This window comes from Elephas maximus, chromosome 10 (genome assembly GCF_024166365.1).
Source record: "Elephas maximus indicus isolate mEleMax1 chromosome 10, mEleMax1 primary haplotype, whole genome shotgun sequence".
In the NCBI taxonomy this organism is placed as follows: domain Eukaryota; kingdom Metazoa; phylum Chordata; class Mammalia; order Proboscidea; family Elephantidae; genus Elephas; species Elephas maximus.
The window spans coordinates 65,329,108-65,347,678 of NC_064828.1; the positions used below are offsets into that span (position 1 = coordinate 65,329,108).

An 18,571-nucleotide genomic window follows, 5' to 3' on the forward strand; every position below is an offset into this window, starting at 1 on the left:
TGGGGAGGAAACAAGTTGCACCCTGTTATGTATAAATGAAAAACCATAAGGTAACAGACAATACTAAGCACATTCCCACTCCTATTCAAACACAAAGGCAGAGGAAAAGTTTATCCTAGCCATCTGCCAAGAGATTATCTTTGGGGAACACACACACACAAATTAACAACAAAAACTCTTTTTCTATTTCCAAAAATTCCAGCAGTTAACTTTTAAATTTTTATCAGTTAACCTAAGTTGGAACAGTTTTAGAAGTGACCTACTTGTCATGAATTGAGGCCAATTATGGAAAGAAATGAAAAGGAATATTAAACATTTAACATGGCAACTTGTTTCCCTGTCAAGTTAGCATTTGTCATCAAAATGGGGAACTAACAAAATTTTCCTTTTTGCTCTTGCCTTTCCTTTTTCCTGGGTATTTTGACTCTGAGCCATGTAAAGAAGTTTGTCCAGGCCTGGTAGGACCCTCTGCCGTGAGGGCCTGAGAAGAAAGGAGGAAGACCAACTGGGAAAGAACTCAAACCTACAGACATTTGTCAAGTGCTTGGTGCAAGTAAAGCATCAAGTTATAAACATGGGGGGAAGGGAGAGGCACGAAAAATGAAGAGAGACAGTTTCTCCCCTGCAGGAGTTCCCCGTCTATTAGAGCAAACAGTAGTGGTACAACAGGCATAGCTGGGAATCAGGGGACTAGGTTCTAATTCTGGCTCTGTCACTGGCTGGACATGTGATCATACAGGGTGTGAGCGGTCATTTGTAAAATGAAGGATTTTCATGTGAGGGGATGAAACTCTGTAATATGAGAGAATTAAATCTGATCAGCATTTCTCTAAGTATATTCCTAAGTCACATGCAATACTCTAATAAAAAAAAAAGTCTTGTTAATCAAGTTTGGAAAAACATATACCATAAACCCCATACCCAAAATAGATTCACAATGCATTCAGTATATCAAAGCTTCCAAAGCTCTGCTATTAAGAAACCTTTTTAATTTGGCATTTCCCAAATCTATTTTCTGAAGTGACATCTATTAACATCTGTAGAATATGTTTTGGAAAATGATCTCTACATCCCTTCCAGCTTTCAAATTCTACTATTGCTAACGGTGTTTTTCCTTTGAGATTCCATCCCTTCCTCCTTTGCCTCTGCGTTTATTTGGTCTTTCACTGAGTCTTTGGGCTGCACCCAAAAGGCCACTCCTTACTTTACTTTCCACTACCTTTATTGCTATTTAAACCTTTCGTGAAACTGTAACATGTGATTCCGACTCATGGCAACCCCATGTGCACAGAGTAGAACTGCTCCCTAGGGTTTTCAAGGCTGTGACATTTTGGAAACAGATCGCCAGGTCTATCCTCAGAGGTGTACCTGGGTGGGTTCCAACCACCAAATCTTTCTCGACTACTAGCTGAGTGCTTAACTGTTGGTTGAGTGCTTAACTGTTGGCACTACCCACTCTAAAATCCCTGCAAATTGTGAAATTTTATGAATTTTTTGAAAATTATCACAAGCATCAACTGAAGACTGAAACAGGTTGTGTAAGATCCAGGTAGTCACCATCAGTCACTTGTTGTTAGGTGCCATCAAGTTGGCTCTGACTCATTGCAATCCCACATACAGCAGTACGCACTGTTGCCCAGTCCTGAACCATCCTATCGTTGCCATGTTTGAGCCCATTGTTCCAGCCACTGTGCCAATTCATCTTGTTGAGGCTTTTCCTTTTTTTTTTTTTTGCTGACCCTTTACTTTACCAAACATGATATCCTTTTCAAGGGGTTGGTCCCTCCTGAAAACATGTCCAAAGTATGTGAGATGGCCTTGCCATATGAATGTTTGAGATGAAATTCTATATCCTGCCATTCTGTACAATGCTCTAGGTTCCATACTATCAATATTTCCTTGGCAACTTCCCTTCCCCTTGACTAACCCAAAAGGAAAATGTAGGGAGACAACCTGAGTTGTACTGGCTTCCTAGATCCAACATAGATCTAACAGAGATAAGCATTCAGTGGGGATGATACCTACCAAATTTGCTGTTTGTAGATACAAGTTGTTTTTTTTTAAACATATGTATTCTAAAATGTTAGGGAACTACTCGTACTTCCCATATCTAACCATAAAATGGAAACCCTGGTGGCATGGTGGTTAAGAGCTATGGCTGCTAACCAGAAGGTCAGCAGTTCAAATCCACCAAGTGCTCCTTAGAAACCATATGGGGCACTTCTACTCTGTCCTATAAGGTTGTTATGAGTCAGAATGGACTCTACGGCAATGGGTTAACAATAAAATCCTCCATGCGTCTGTCAGTTTGTCAAACTGTGGGGGCTTGCATGTTGCTGTGATGGAAGGATGGGATATCATTACCGATGTTAGATGGATCATGACTGAAAGCAAAGCATACCAGAAAGATGTTTACCTGTATTTTATTGACTGTGCATTTAACTGTGTGGACTGTAACAAATTACGGATAACATTGTGAAGAATGGGAATTCCAGAACACTTGATCGTGCTCATGAGAAACCTGTGCTTAGACGAAGAGGCAGTTGTTCGAACAGAATAAGGGTATACTGAGTGGTTTAAAATCAGGAAAGGTGTGCGTCAGGATTGTATCCTTTCACCATACTTATTCAATCTGTATTCTGGGCAAATAATCTGAGAAGCTGGACTATATGAAGGTTGGGGCATCAGGATTGGAGGAAGACTCATTAACAACCTGTGATATGCAGATGACATAACCTTGCTTGCTGAAAGTGAAGAGAACTTGAAGCACTTACTGATGAAGATCAAAAACCACAGCCTTCAGTATAAATTACTCAACATAAAGAAAACAAAAATCCTCATATAACTGGACCGATACGCAACATCACGATAAACAGAGAAAAGATCGAAGGTGTCAAGAATTTCATTTTACTTGGATCCACAATCAACACCCATGGAAGCAGCAGTTAAGAAATCAAAACAACACATGGCACTGGGCAAATCTGCTGCAAAAGGTCTCTTTAAAGTGTTAAAAAGTAAAGATGTCACTTTAAGGACTAAGGTGCACCTGACCCAAGCCATGGTGTTTTCAATCACCTCAGAAGCATGTGAAAGCTGGACAATGAATAAGGAAGACCAAAGAAAAATCGATGCCTTTGAATTATGGTTTTGGTGAAGAATACTGAATATACCATGGACTGCCAGAAGAACGAATCTGTCTTGAAATAAGTACAGCCAGAACGCTCATTAGAAGTGAGAATGGTGAGACTTCAACTCACACACTTTGGACATGTTATCAGGAGGGAACAGTCCCTGGAAAAGGATGTCATGCTTGGTAAGGTAGATGGTCAGTGAAAAAGAGGAAGACCTTCGATGAGATGCACTGACCCTGTGGCTGCAACAATGGGTTCCAGCATAACAATGATTGTGAGGATGGCACAGGACCAGGCAGTGTTTCGTTCTGTTGTGCACAGGGTTGCTATGAGTCAGAATCAACTTGACAGGCCTAACAACAACAACCATAAAATATTTAATGCATGTGTTCCAAGTTCAGCCAGACAACCATCAGGTTTCTATCCGTGAAGGCATCAGTAATAACAGGATTCCTGGTAGAAGGCTTCAGGGCCCAGGAATGACAGTACAATCAGGATGAGAGATGGAAAACTTGAGAATAATCACAGAAGTCAAGTATCTAATACTCAGATGGGTTTAGTCAAATTCTAGTTTCCTTTTTCAGTATATAATCACTACATTCTCTTTTTAGCTGTCTTGACCCTGGCTTTAATACCGTCTTTGGCCTCATTTGTAACAAGATTATTCAAAAATAGTTCTAAATATACACTCAAATTGGTTTTCTCAATTGTCAAAATGCCTTAGTCATTAATAGTGAAGACAGAAATACAGTACTGACCAATCTAATCAATCAGAAAGAAATATAATTATTTTTCTCTACTATAGACCTGTTTATAGACCTTACAGTAAAAATCTGTTGGTCTGGTCTGACTCCACCTCGAGGGGTTCAGGTGCTATCACTATCACTGCAACGAATGGTTGAACTAGCTGTGACACTACATGGATGATTTCTTTTCCTCTCTCTATATTTTGCAAGAAATGCCAAGCTGGGTGGGGAATGGATGAATACATGCTTATAGACTACGATGCTTCAGGCCCAACAGGAAAACAGACTGAGGATTAATGTCTGAGGGCTTCTATTGAACATATTCAGTTTGAGTATTTAAAAAAGCTAACAGATGCTGTTTAATAGGAAGAAGTAAAACATGTAAGATTCCTAAGGCTTGTTTCACATATAAAGGAGTAGTTGCTGGAAAAACCAGTATATTTTGTGATTATATCCTAAATTACAACAACACTGGATTATAAAATAAGCCCAATTACTACCAAAAATAACCCAGCAAAAACCCAGTGCCATCCAGTCGATTCCGACTCATAGCAACCCTATAGGACAGAGAACTGCCCCACATAAGGTAATAAACTAATAAAAGGCCTTAGCAAAGGCAAATTTTAAACTAAAAAGGCAAGACTTAACCCAAAGACATTCTCCTTATTCTAACCTTCAATAACTTTTGGGAACCTAAGTAGCTTAAAACTGAATGATCTACCCAATACTCAAGAGAATCAGCCTAGTATGTATGCAAAATAGAGAATACAATTTTAATGGTATAAAAAATATAACTTTTTAGCCAATTTAGTACTTGCTAGAAAAAAGTTGCAAAACGCTACTTAGCTTCTAAATCAAGTCAGAATTACACATACTCTGTATACTACTTGAATATATACAAACACATCCCATGACAACAAGCAGAGACACGGAAACAAGAAGAGTACCATAACATCAAAACCACTCTCTCTCTTGATGAAATAATGTATTGGTGGAAAAACAAAACACCTGCCTGGTAGCTCAGAAGGTCTCATTTTGAAATGGGATTTTGGATGATGTCCTTTCCAACAATTAAAATGAAACGAAAGATTAAATTTGATTTTGTTTTCTCCAATGAAAAAAGGGAACAGATACATTCCTATGGCTCTGAGAACCTACTTTTCTTCTTATTCAATGATACTAAATCAAAAGATGTGATAGACTTCCTCTCTTCTCAGGTAAAAAGGGCTCTTCACATTCTAATGGTGAAGGATCAGTACCATAAAGCTTTTGGGCATTTCAGTGTCACATCACCCAAAACAACATATGCTCAAGTACCTTTAGTGATACAGTCATACGACATGAGCTTAATTTTCCTGAGAACTAAATTAGACCTATGAAATAAACAGGTTATGAAAATGATCTGAGTTCACAGGAATCTCTAAATTTGAAATCAAGATTACTTCAGCTTTGCTAAGACCTGATTAAAAGCCTTTAAAGGCAAGAGTTAGTGAGTCACGTACTTGGTCATGGAAGTTTAGGATTTTTTTAAACACTAAAAAGAAGTGTTTTATTTTGTGCAAACTCAATTAAAGGCCTAAAGAGACAAGAGTACTGATGGTCCAGAGTAAAAGCTACAGTAAGCCACAGACTCTACTTTCTTATAAAGAAAGGAGTAATGAGATGTGCAATGGATCAGCTTTGCTCCCAGTTTGAGAATGATTACTGGAAAACTAAGAAAATTCTTACAAGACAAGCAAAGACAGCACCTTAAGTGGAATCTAGTGGGAGCCACTCAGAAGTGAGGGTTGGTCATGGCAGAGATGGCTGCTAATCCCCTCTAAGCATTTCTTTGTGTCTGACAGCCCAAGAATGCGTAAGACAAGTGGGGTAAGATATTGGCTTCCTAGCCATTTCTCCAAACCATGGATTGCAACTTCTATTATTATTACTGTTTACAAACTTGTAAGAGGTCACCTGTGAATTATTCGTCACTGAATAGCATATAGAAGAATACAGTCTGACTTCAATCTTAGCTCTTCTGATCTGCTATGTAATCTAATTCAAGGCACTTAAATATTTGGTGTCTTAGTTTATTAACATGTAACATGAGAATAACACTCATTTACTTACCTCCTGGAGCTACTACATAGACTACTGAATGTATACTTTTTAAAGCACTTTGAGCTCCTCAGATGAAAAGCACTGCGGAAGCAATTATAGTTGAAGGAAACCCGCCCAGTGCTCCAGAAGCCTGATCTACCGTGCCTTACTTCTCCATCATGTTTTCCTAAACATTTTAAAAATAAAATTTGTTAGTGGCACTCTATCCCTTCATTTATGTTAATTGTTTGGCACATGACTATGTATACATTTAAAATAATTGTCACACTCCATACTCCAAAGAAATTTACTAATTTTTCCATAAAGTTAATGTACCCATTTTGGATTACTGGGTTGAGTTTACTTTAGCTTTCTCTGAGGTACATGTGACATAATAAAAAGTTTATTTTTTTTCAGAATAACTGAACTAATGTTATTTGTGTGAAACCACAAGTTTTTAATGAAAAAAATACTGAAGGTATGCCACAGTGTCTATATATTCATCTGAAGAGTACAAAGATGGAGTTCTGAGAAAAAAGGGTCTTAACACCATAGAAAATAAATGTGGTTCTTAAATTATGTTCAAAGGAAACAGTAAAAAATATGTAATGTTTCATACGCTGAAATAAACAGAGATAATAAATTATAAATACAGTAGTTCAAATATTGTTTCTTTTTTAGCATTAGTTTTCCTAAAGTTAAATTCAAAACATTTTAAATCTGTTATACTGCATTTTCAATTAAATAGTGGAAATGGAAGCTTTCATAGAAATCTAAAACAATATCACCTTGTGATCTTTACATAGAATACACTGGACCTTGGCCATTTTAGATTTACAACATATTTTGGTTAATACATTAGATCCAACCCATTAGTATACTTTTACATTTGGAAAAAATGAGATCGTGATTTATACTGTTTACATGCAGTTCGCCCAAACCTTTCCCACTTCTAGGTCTTGCTTGATGCTCTGCAAAGGGTTCCGTCAGATTCATCATCAAAATGATTAAAACCATAAATAACTCCTTTTGGTCTGAAAGTTTCTTTCTTTCCTTTTTTTAAATAAAATAAGGTGCTTTTAAATTCAAATATTCCTTGTCCTAAACAAAAGTGAAACATATTTAACTGGAAATTTCCACGTCCTGACACACATATTTTAACAGGAAAAAAATCAGTTTGGGGCCATTAATGTCCTTCAAGAGTTCAGATTGGATCTAAATTGGGCTTTGCATCATTATCGTGCTCCTGTTTGTACATGAAGGTTAAAAGAAAGAGGGCAACATCCAAGGATGACCAATAGGCAGTGTGCGATGTGACGGCTGACCAATAGCGGCTCTCCACCAGGCCTTCTCTGAGTTCAAAATCAATCCTGTGATCCAGTTCCACTAAAAAAAAAAAAAAAAAGTTAAACAAATAAATAGTCTAGTAAGATCTGTTCTACATAGACCTATTAGAGAGTAAAAATTCAGGCAGTAGAAGTGATTCTAACCGCCTTTTTTCTTCAAATAATTTTCCACTCTAATCTTATAGGGAAAAAAAACACTCAAAAGAATCTCAATAGCTCAGGACTCTCTCTGGTGGAGTCTTTTCCTATGCTCTGGTCAATATGGCTCATTGACTTAACAAAAGAGAAAAACAAAAAATTAATTTGCTTGCAACATGGATCATAGAGTATATTTGGAGTCAAAAGGCAGGCCTCAAATCCTGGCTTTATGACTTAATCTTTGTGCCTAATCTGTAAAATAAGGAAAACATTTCCTCAAAGATTGGTGCAATGATGCTGCGGGAGTACAACAGATTACTCAACAGCTCCTTAATCAGTGAGGCCTATGACTCTCTGGGTGGTGAAAACTGTTAATGATCTCAGCTGCTAACTAAAAGGTTGGAGGTTCGGTTCTACCCAGAGGGACCTCAGAAGAAAAAAAGCCAAAAGGCTGGAGGTTCAATTCTACCCAGAGGCACCTCAGAAGAAAGGCCTGGTTATCTACCAAAAAAAATCACTCACTGAAAAACCTAAGGAGCAGAGTTCTACTCTGACACCATGGGGTTGCCATGAGCTGGAGATGACTTGAAAGTAACTGGTTTTGTATAGCAACTGGCTCTGTGGGAGGCACGTTAGAAGATAACCATCTTTTTATAGTCGCAGACTGTTTCCTTATCCACTAGGCTAAGTTCCTCAGTGGCAGGCACCATACACCCTAGTCTGCATCCCATTAGTGCCCAAGACTGTGCTTGGAACAGACAAGTGCTCCTATAAATGTTTTAAAAAAGAAGAATCCATTGGGTGGCTAGGGAAGTTAAACTGGGAGAAATAGTGATTCTTGGAAGGAAAGACTTTGCTTATAACACTGCTGTCCTCAAACAATTCAGTGAATTAAATCATCTTTTCTAAAATCCAGAGTTCTTGCAATCCCTGTTAGAAAAGATTATGTCAGCAAATCAAGGCTATAAAAGAATCTCAGTGGTTTCACTTAATGTATCCTTAGAGGTAAACATTTAGAAAGTGATTATCTGATCTTTAGGAAGGCCTTTAAAACTGTCAAGGGGCCATATACTATTTTGAAAGGTCTACCTTAAAAACAAAACAGAACAAAACACTCAAACCATTACCGTTCAGACACTTCACAGTCTGTCCTTTGTTTAGCGTGCCAAAGATGTAAAAGGTAAAAGCCAGCAAAATTAAGAAGGGGACTGGAGAAAAAATTGGGTTTTGCTTCACACTGGGAATTTGGTAATCACACATGAGGCAATCATGATACACTCTAGGGAATGATATATAAACGTTTAGCTACATGCTTATTAAACAGATATTTTGTGAAAATGCCATTTGGTGATTTAAAAATGCTTATACAGTTGTTACTTTTCAATTATGCTTTTCTGGGAATGAATGTCCATGGATCTATGTACACATTTTCAGAGGTTTTACGAGGTATAAATACCAATTAGGCCATAAAACACTTGTAAAATACACTGAGATATGCTTTTACAAAAGTTTTTTAAACTCTATTTTTTCTCATTTAAGTTACAATAAGCTAATCCCTAACAGGCCAAAAAGCTTAAATCATCATGTGGACCTGTGGGGTAATGCCCCCATCTTTTATCTTTTGCATGCCATACACCGTTTGTGTTAGATTCGTAGGTATATTCTGGCACAACAGATGGGAAGATGAAAAAGGAAGAGGGAATTGGAATTCTCAAGCATGATGAAGAAGAATCAAGACGAAGTTAGTTAAAAAGAAAAAAGAAGGAATAAGAGGAAAAACAGAAGACATGAGAAACATATGTGTTAATATTGGTGAAGACCACCAAGTTACAGTTTCTAAGAATTCACTTTTGAATGCCCCGGTATAATGTCATCCTAGTCCAACAATCTTGGCTTGAATTATTGTGTTTTAAAGCCAAAGAAAGGGAGATTTTTCCTATTATAACAAGTGTTACTCTGCTTTGATTTTATGTCCCGGGAATTTATTCTTAATATGCTATTACTGTGGTGCAAACTTGCCTTTCATGTAATAGTCACTCAAACTTTAAATTTAATTATTGTCCTATTATATAGCATGTGCCCTTGTCATTCTTAACACCTATAGGGTATAATCAATGATATTAACTAGATTAGCCCTCCCATCCCTTTCTATTATCTTTAGGTTGTCCCCATGAAAATGGGAATTAGGTAGCCAGCTTGTACCTGATAAACTTGTTACAAGCCTATCATCCTTAAAAGTTTACTGCAGGCAGTTTGGCTGCCAGTGCAGTTGACCTTACATTATCTTGGTTTTGCAGGTGGATAGATGGTACGGGGTGGGCAAATGTCCCATCTTCTCCTTCCCGTTCATGTACATCACAGAATTCCCAAGGGACTGAGGTTCAACGTGGCAACATCACTCTCTATGTGCTGTAAGATCTGATCTTGGCTTAAGTAGATCCAAATCTACATGGAGTTGTCTTGGGCCTACTTTCTCATTATTACATATTGAGAATGGGTGACCCCATGCAGGCTGGTAGTTTCCCCCTAGCTTCTCTCACTGAGTTGGGTCAAAGAGAAAGAACACAGAATCATCATTTCTTCTTCTATCTGTCTCTTGAGTAGCTAAGTGCTAGAATCACTCTATCCATAAAGAGAAGAACAAGGTTCTTGAACAGTTGAAGAGATGTAAAAATGAGAAAGACAGCTGGTTTTTAACAATCACCAGGAGTTTGCTTATGTTGTTTTAAAACATTAATTTTTTTTGACGGGGGGAGTGATGCATATAGGCACATTGCCCCCACCCCCCAAAGGTGAATGTTCGCAATCCACATATTGTGAAAGGAAGCTGCCATTAGTAATGTGCTTTCATTACGGAATACTTCTGCACACAAGGCTCGTCAACATGCACAAGGTATTAAAGAATAATTAATATATATAAATAGAAAATAAGCATCTTTGTATTATAACATGTACTAATTGGTCAGGTTTTTAATACAAAAACTTAACCAAAGCATCTGAACTTCCCTGAAGAGAAATTTTAAAAAATTTAATGAATCTTAAAAGTTATCTTATTTGTAAGTAACAATTATGGTCATAATTACATGATTTTTGGCTCCAGGCAGACATCAAGAAAAGTACTTAAAGTACCAGCAGAGGATACACTGATTATGTTTCCAAATGATTGGTAAAACATTCACTCATAGTAAGAAAGATGATATTCAGAGTTCTTGTTGGCAAATTATGCCTTATTTTGTGCTGCCTCAGAGCAACTATACATTTTATGTGGTGAAGCGTTTGATAGTCAAGGAATATTTGCTTTAAAATTATCATCGTTTCAAATATATTTAGGAATACTCTCCTCCAACTAGCCTTTATCTTAAAAAGGTAACAAAGACTCTAAAACAAGTTTAGTTGTCATATCTGCCAAAAAATATTTTCTAACACCCATTTACCCATACAGACACTGAAACACCTAACATTTGACAACAGATAGACTATGTGGGAAAACAGGGACTCTACAGGTAAATCTTGAATACAAACAACTCCAGAGATGGCCAGATTTGTTGGGCCCTCCACAGTCTGGTTTAACAAACTTTGCCAGTCTTATTGAGAACTACTCCTCTCTACTCACCCTTGGCTCTTCTCAAGAAAACTAACTTATGGGTCTCTACATACTCCATGCTTCCCACCTCTGTGCTTTTGCTCATGCTGTTTCTTCTCCCTGCAATGTGTTCTCATTTCTGCATGTCCAAATTCTACTTCTTCCTCATAGCCTTTCATGACTTCTCCAGCTGAAAGCAGTTTCTCATTCCTCAGTCCTTTATCTGCACTGCTCTTATGTAGCTTATCACATTTAAAAAAAAAATCACATACTACCATATAATTATTTATGTAGTTATCTACATTTGCTAGAAGAGTGAATATATGCTCTTTAGGAAATACTTATTTTATACCAGTATTTAATATCTTTTTGGGCAGTATTGAAGTCTGTTTCATCTTGGCATCTTTTCTAGGGACTAGCATGGTATCTTGCTCATGGTAAACATTTAATAATTGTTGAATGAATAAAAACAGGGTAAGAGAAAAATAGAAGTCTTATGCATATCATTGCCTGAATCACTTGGGTGTCATTATGATTAGTAGTAGTCTAACTATTTAGGTAGTTGGGATGGTTTTGACATAGTGTATGTAAGAACAATCACTACTTGATTGCAGGACAAATGTATTAGTAGATTAATTTTCCTTTTCCCTACTAAAAACACAAAAAGCACAAAATCAAATTATATCTTTATGGACGTGACTGGCTATTACATAAGCCGCTATTACATAAGCCCAAACCAGAGAGAGTAATTATATAAGATCATTCCTGGAGGGGAATTTATTGAGTTAGAGCAACACAAACTGTTGCTATGGAATAAAAAACAAAACAAAAACCAAACGACAAAAAAAAAAAAAAAACCCAGCTTGTTATACTAAAATATTGTTTTGGTATATCAAGTAACATAATTTTTTTGAAAACTAGCGATCAAATAAATTAATTGCAAAATTAAATATGGTTAAAATATCCAAAGAAAAACCTGCATGATGGTTTTTGTCAAAGACAAAATCCAGTATTTAAGAGGGGAAAAAAAAAGAGGAGCTGTGGGAAACGGAATGAGAAGTGAGTGATAAAAGTAACTTTAAATTGCTAAGATTTATCCTTGGTGATACACTTAGAATCTGCTGAAAATTAAGAGTGAAAATATATTTTGCATCCAACAATACAATAAAAACAAAAAAGGATCTACCCTTAAGGTATATTAAATATTTGAATATTTATGTTAAAATCAAGTCTCAGCTACGGCATACCTAAACCCTAAGTGGTAATGTTACTGAAATCGGAAATAACTAGGAATGATTAAACTTCTTGTACTACGAAACCCCTTTATATCTAAGTGTATTACATGAAAAGAACAGTGAATCTCTTTGAAGCCTTCAGGAAAATAGAGAAGAAAAAGAATGACCTAGTACTTTCCTCCCCTCCTCAAAGGTTCCTTCTCTGTAGGAGTATATGGGAATCTCATATATTTTTGCACATTTAATGGCTAATCAATAACCAGGTTTCAGGATTACTAACATTGAAGATTAGAAAGTACATATCAAATTGTCTGCAATGGTAACATCCAAGCTGATCACATAGAAGAACTGATCCAATTTTTCAATGAGCAGAACTCTAAGTAGATCATTTTCATAGTATTCTGAACGCTATTCCTGTCATATACCATACCGAGGGTATTATCTTTATTCTGCATTACATTTTCCGGAAAAAGAAGTTGTGGGAGATTAAAGAACGATTCCTGAAGTCTGAAATCTGCGAAAAAAAAACATAAGATGCTGTAAAGGGTTCGCTGATGGTTAAAAATGGCCTTCAGTGATGTAGTGGCCAAAAGTTAGAACAATACTCCCGAGTAAGCTGATTAAACCTAGCATACATAAAGATGCACAAACTTTGGTTTTTGTGAAGAGCTTTCATGGAAAATGTAAGCACAATTAACTCTGAAGTATAATGTCATAATCTGTAAACATCCAGACATTCCCAAAATTTATAATCATTTAGGTTCTAACCTAGAGGCAAAACAACACTAAAAGGAACTGATCTTTTCTTTCCATAATATGTTACAAACACAGGAGGGCACAAAAATGAAACAGTAAAACCACAGAAAATAACTTTTCCAAACTTTTCAAAAGAAATGAAGAACACTATATAAGCTTCAGCTTAATGACGACAGAGTAGGTTTCAACTGACAATACTTATTCTTCAAAGAGAGAAACCCTGATTGATCATGAATTCAGCCTGTGTCCACCTTACTCTGAAGTATTGAGAGATTCAAAGTCAAAGCTTCAGAATAACTGAAGCAATCAGTGTGAGTACAAGGAAGAAAGACAAGAAAGGAAGCCAAAATCACCTAATCACAACAACCAAATTCTAGAAAGAAGATTTAAGGAAGAAAGGTTTCATGATTTGTCAGATACAGCCAAAACAGCAATTGCGACGTATTTGCTTAAATCAGGATTACATAGAAGGGCATATTATTGAAGCAACTCAAAGAATTAGTAAGGCAAGTCTTAGGGATGTGATTTAAAAGGCAGAATCCTACTGCAGGAATAGTCTAATTTTAATGGTCACATCTATGTCAAGAGATGGATATATGCAACTAAGACACATGATTAGCTCATATTTAGTTGAATCTATAGTTAACAAGAAATTTACCATCAGGAACAGGAAAGAATGTATATGGAAGAATGACAGAAAATGTATTTCATTAATCTACCAAAATATAATGATGTAATACAGCTAAGTACCTCTATAGTCTACTATACTCAAAGAAGAAACTGGAGGTTTCTCTATAATCATTTGGAAACTATGTTAAGTAGTCAATATTTAGCTGTTTTCTTCCCTCATGTCCTATAGATTTTATATTGTCTTCACTATCCTTTCTCTGGGGCTCAAATCCTACCCTGCTCTCCTTGCTCCTTCATTTACCCTAACGTTTACTAGCATCGCTGTTGTGTACTGACAACATTAAAAGGAATCGTAACTTTTACCTGTCATCTTACCAAATTCTTTGAAATTAATTTTCCCTAGAAGTTTAGAGTTTTCTTTTGACTTCTATGTGCCACAACAAAATTTTCACAATCATATTTCTGATATTATGTAGAAATAAGAGCTTAAGTCAGCAACAGTATAAAAATTCTTAAAAGAAAACTAAAATATGAGTTTTTTTTTAAATATAATGTCAAAGTCTAAAGAGAAATTTTCTAGGCAGTTTTCAAAAGGCTGCCATAAGAAGATTTCCAGTACTCAGAGTCTGACACAGAAAGAATTAGGTTAAAAATGCTGTTGGCCCAAATAGGAATGTCCAATCCTACTGATAGTTCATTCTGGACTGAGGTTGACTATGAAGGAAACATCCAGCCTCTGGGACTATCACACCTGAACTATTCTAACTTACTTCCTTTTAAAGCAAGTTTTATGGATAGCAATGGATGCTGGTCATTTTCAAATTGAGAACAGTAGGCACAGTAAGAAAACAAGGATACAAGTATCTAAAATTAATTCTAAAATTTTTAGCAAAAGAGAGTAAAGTTTTCTCTTGCTCTAGTTACAGAACGTTAGTAGCTACCTTCAGAATCTACATTTCCTTTTTTTTTTATATAAGTCAATGGAAAAACAGAACTTGATTTATTAATCTTATTTTACTGGGCACTCAGTAATAATGCTTAAGTTTAGATCCTTGGTAGTAAATATATATATGTATACTAAGTATATTAGTGTTTCACAACTATTCAAGATTTTATATGCTACATTCAATGTAACTACCAAGACCTCAAGTCCTATTCATTCATTGATTCAATATTTCTTGAGTAATGACTTTATATTAGGTAGCTGGGATAGAACTGAAAGCCATACAGGGAATTCAATAAAGTGTTTAAGCTTTAAATGTCTTATAGTTAGGCTGGATGAAGGGATCTGTGGGATATGGAGTAGGGCGATATTGGCAGAGCCAAAAAGTTTTTTTTCAAGTCTAAGGACTAGATACAGTATAGAGTTGAAGCAACTGTGGCTATCAGAATTTTTAAGACTGAGGTCATATTAAACAAAACAAAACAAAACAAAACAAAAAACTATAAAAATCAGATGGGTGCTTACCCAAAAGAGATTTGTTTTATGCTTGATGTTTAAGACCCCTGTGCCACAAGGTCCTGATTATTAATGTTTGTAATTATTAATTCACCAGTGCAGAGAGCAAAACTTAATTTACCTGGAAATAATTCTTAAAAATGTAAGCAGAAGGAAATTTTTTTTGTTGTTGTTAAAGCTTAATGTATGTTTTAGATCTTAGAGTTGACTGCTAGCATTAAGATCTTCACCCTCCCTGCCCTTCTCAAGTTTTAGAAAGATACAATATAAACTTAAAGAAAGAACAGTATGAACTAACATGCAGAATCAAGAAAGCCAGAGCTGCTGTGTGGAAGGGTCTGTGTTGCCACAGTGGTAGCAGGAGGCGAGGCAACTGACTTCTTCTCATCTTCCATTGAGTCTTTTGATGTCTCAGATGGCTGTGCAGATGAACGTCCAAATCTTGAGAACAACATTCCTCCAAGTCCCTTTCCAATGCTAGCAGCCCCTGTATTTAACGAAACAGGAGAGTCATTGTGTTGAATTACACCACATACCAAGCTAAAAAGCACCACCCATAATTACAGCCAATTGGCAGCGGGACTAAGCTCTAGTCATGTTTTTCCAGGGTGGGAACATAAACCTTAAGAAAACGACAATTTATATTGTAGTTCTAAATAGAAATGGTGTAAAATAGAATGAAAGTTGTACTAACTCTAGGAATATAGTTTATAAACTAAGGAATAAAGATTCTATTTTTATTCAAGTGATCACTGTTTATTAAAATATTTGGCAAGATTAAAACCTTTAATAAAAATACCATGCCATTGACATGGGTAACCCAGAACCCAGTGCCATCGAGTCGATTGTATATATTTACTATTGATATTTTTATTATTGAAGTTGAGCGGATAAGTTATAAAAAGCCATCAGTAAACAATCTGTGTGGATAACAAAGTAAAATATCAAATGAGTCCAGCAGATAAAGACTATTTATAGTGCCACCTTGTGGCATTTTATATTAAGGCAATGGACAAACTTAAGTGGCACATAACTGAGCTCCAGTGATACACCCAACATTGCGCTGGTACTGAGATTCATTCAGAGAGAAATGAGATGTCCTTGCTGCCCTCAGGAAGCACACAGTTTCAGAGACACGTAGAACATCAGAGAACTCACCTGGGGGACGGCATCCTTAGAACTCAAGCACTCCTTTATTTCACAGATGAGGAAGGGGAACATTAAAGACCATGTGGTTTGCCCAAGATCTCAAAGTAAGTAGCAGGGCCAAGAGTAAAGCGAGGGACTTGACTCTCAGACCAATGCTTTTTTTGTCCATCCAGCTCTCTCATATTCTGAAACTATAGGATCTGATCTAATTAGAGAACTTTAAGGCTTTCTGCCCTCAAATATAAACAGTGAGAGGGCAGTTAATTCTAGACACAGGGGTTAGCTGTTAGAAGTCAGAGTATTTCAAAGTACCTAAAATTTAATGTCTACATAAAAAGTGTCTATATTCACAGATAAGAAATACTTAAGAGAGATTACCTAATATGCTTGCTTTGCCTATATTTGTTATAGATTCCCCATAGTGTCGGCGGGACAAGACTGGTGAGGTCACTGGGCTTGGTATGGTTGAAATGCCTTCATTCTCTGAGACTGAGGTAGGTTCTTTTGCTGGGTTGAGAAAGCTTGGCTTCATATGCTCGTAAGGTAGAGGATTTGAAGTATTGTACCAGTGGATCTGGACAGGCGAAATGTTGCTGTAGTGTTTCAGTATTAATGGTTCTAATCTATAAGCCTTGATGACAAAACAAAAATCAAAGAAGCACAACATTAGAGCACAATCCTTGGATTTTAGTAAACTGTTCTTATCTTACTGCACAATAAATAGACCTTAGAGAAGGAACTGATAAAATGGATATTTCAAACATATATTCCTATTTGTTTACTGTTAACAATACGTTGTTGACTTATATATTCTTAATGAGGATATTACCATGTTAAAAAAAAACAAACTCTAGGATAATGTGCTGTGTGCAGTCAATTGACTTATAGTGACTCTATAGAGGTCAGAGTAGAACTGCCCCATAGGGGTTCCTAGGCTGAAATCTTTACGGGAGCAGATGGCCAGGGCTCTTCTCCCGTGGAGTGCCTGGTGGTTTCGAAACTCTGAACTTTCAGTTAACAGCTGAGTGCTTTAACCATTGTGCCACCAGGGCTCCCTCCTAGGATAATCCAAAAAGCCAAACCAAGCCCATTACCGTCGAGTCAATTCCAAGTCATACCAACCCTACAGGACAGAGGGTTTCCAAGGCTGTAAATCTTTACAGAACCAGGCTGCCACATCTTTCTCCTGTGGAGCAGCTCATGCGTTCAAACCACCAACCTTTCAGTTAGCAGCCAAGCACAAACTGTTTGCACTACCCTGGGACCTTAGATTTTATTAAACTCTATTTAGTCCATGAGGAATTTTCAAATAGCACAAATAAGAGTCGGACACAAGGCTATTTGTCTAATGTGAAGTAGGGGTGATTTAGAAGAAAAGGCAATGGACTTGGGTGGTGTCAGAATCCCCTAAGTTCATATTCTAGCTCTGTTACTTATTGACTGTATGATGCTTGTCAAGTTACAAGGTCTCAGTTTCCTTTTCTTTATCTGTGGAAAGAAGATAAGGAATGTTGGGAAGAAGAGACAACGTCTGTAAAAAACTGCCTAGCACAGTTCTGACATAAAGTATTAAAAAAAGAGTTATTAAAATATTTTCTATAAAACAGAAAAACTACAAAATGAGTAATGAAAATAATTTATAATAATAAAGTGATTTGGAACCTTCTTTTAAAATACAGTAAAGGTTAAGATATAAAGGATGGGGTATTCACTGAAAGCTGAGCATTCATCCCAAAAACCCAAGTTCACCTTCAAGTTATAAGGATGAGTAAAATGAAATGTATATTAATGAAATGCTTATACTACAGCTGAGTTGCTTTCATGTGTATTTTACTTAATCTTAATGACTGCGACATAAAACATTGTCATCTGCATCATATAGATAATAAAGTCTCAGAAATGACTAAGATCATATAGTCTGTATTTGAATCTAATATTAGATTCCCAGTTATTTGTTAAATATAGCAATTTTTATTCTTTAACAAACGGGAAATTTTCTAAAATTCTAGTGTTTATTCAATGTTATATTTACTTGGTACTAGCAGAAGATCCCTTATCTCAGAATGAATGCTGTTTAAATTAGTTTTAGTATTTAGCTATACCCAGTCTTATTCTGAAAAGGATTTAAGAATGCATTTTTCTTATCTAAAAATCTTATTTGGCATTCAACTGTTTAACTGGATGCAAAATCTCTGGAGTGCTTATGTTAAAAAAAAAATTATTTATTGCATAAACATTAAAAAAAAAACCTAGTGCCGAAAATATAAATACACAAAATTTAAAAACTTCCCCATGCCAAAATACACAGTTGCAATA

General features: G+C 36.2%; 1 protein-coding gene across 7 annotated transcripts in view; it reads right to left on the minus strand.

The window, feature by feature from the left end:
- Positions 1-1,581: 1,581 nt before the first annotated feature.
- DDHD1 (DDHD domain containing 1) overlaps positions 1,582-18,571 on the minus strand; it is a 98,327-nt gene continuing 81,337 nt past the window's right edge. For 4 of the 7 annotated variants that reach the window (XM_049897800.1, XM_049897797.1, XM_049897799.1 and 1 more), the window contains 4 exons: positions 16,634-16,886; positions 15,405-15,593; positions 12,692-12,775; positions 1,582-7,345 (listed from right to left, as the gene is read on the minus strand). In XM_049897800.1, the coding sequence (XP_049753757.1) occupies positions 7,164-7,345; positions 12,692-12,775; positions 15,405-15,593; positions 16,634-16,886 (708 nt within the window). In that variant the 3' untranslated portion in view covers positions 1,582-7,163. The remainder of the gene's footprint in view (positions 7,346-12,691; positions 12,776-15,404; positions 15,594-16,633; positions 16,887-18,571) is intronic. The other 3 variants (XM_049897803.1, XM_049897802.1, XM_049897798.1) reach the window with 1 other exon arrangement.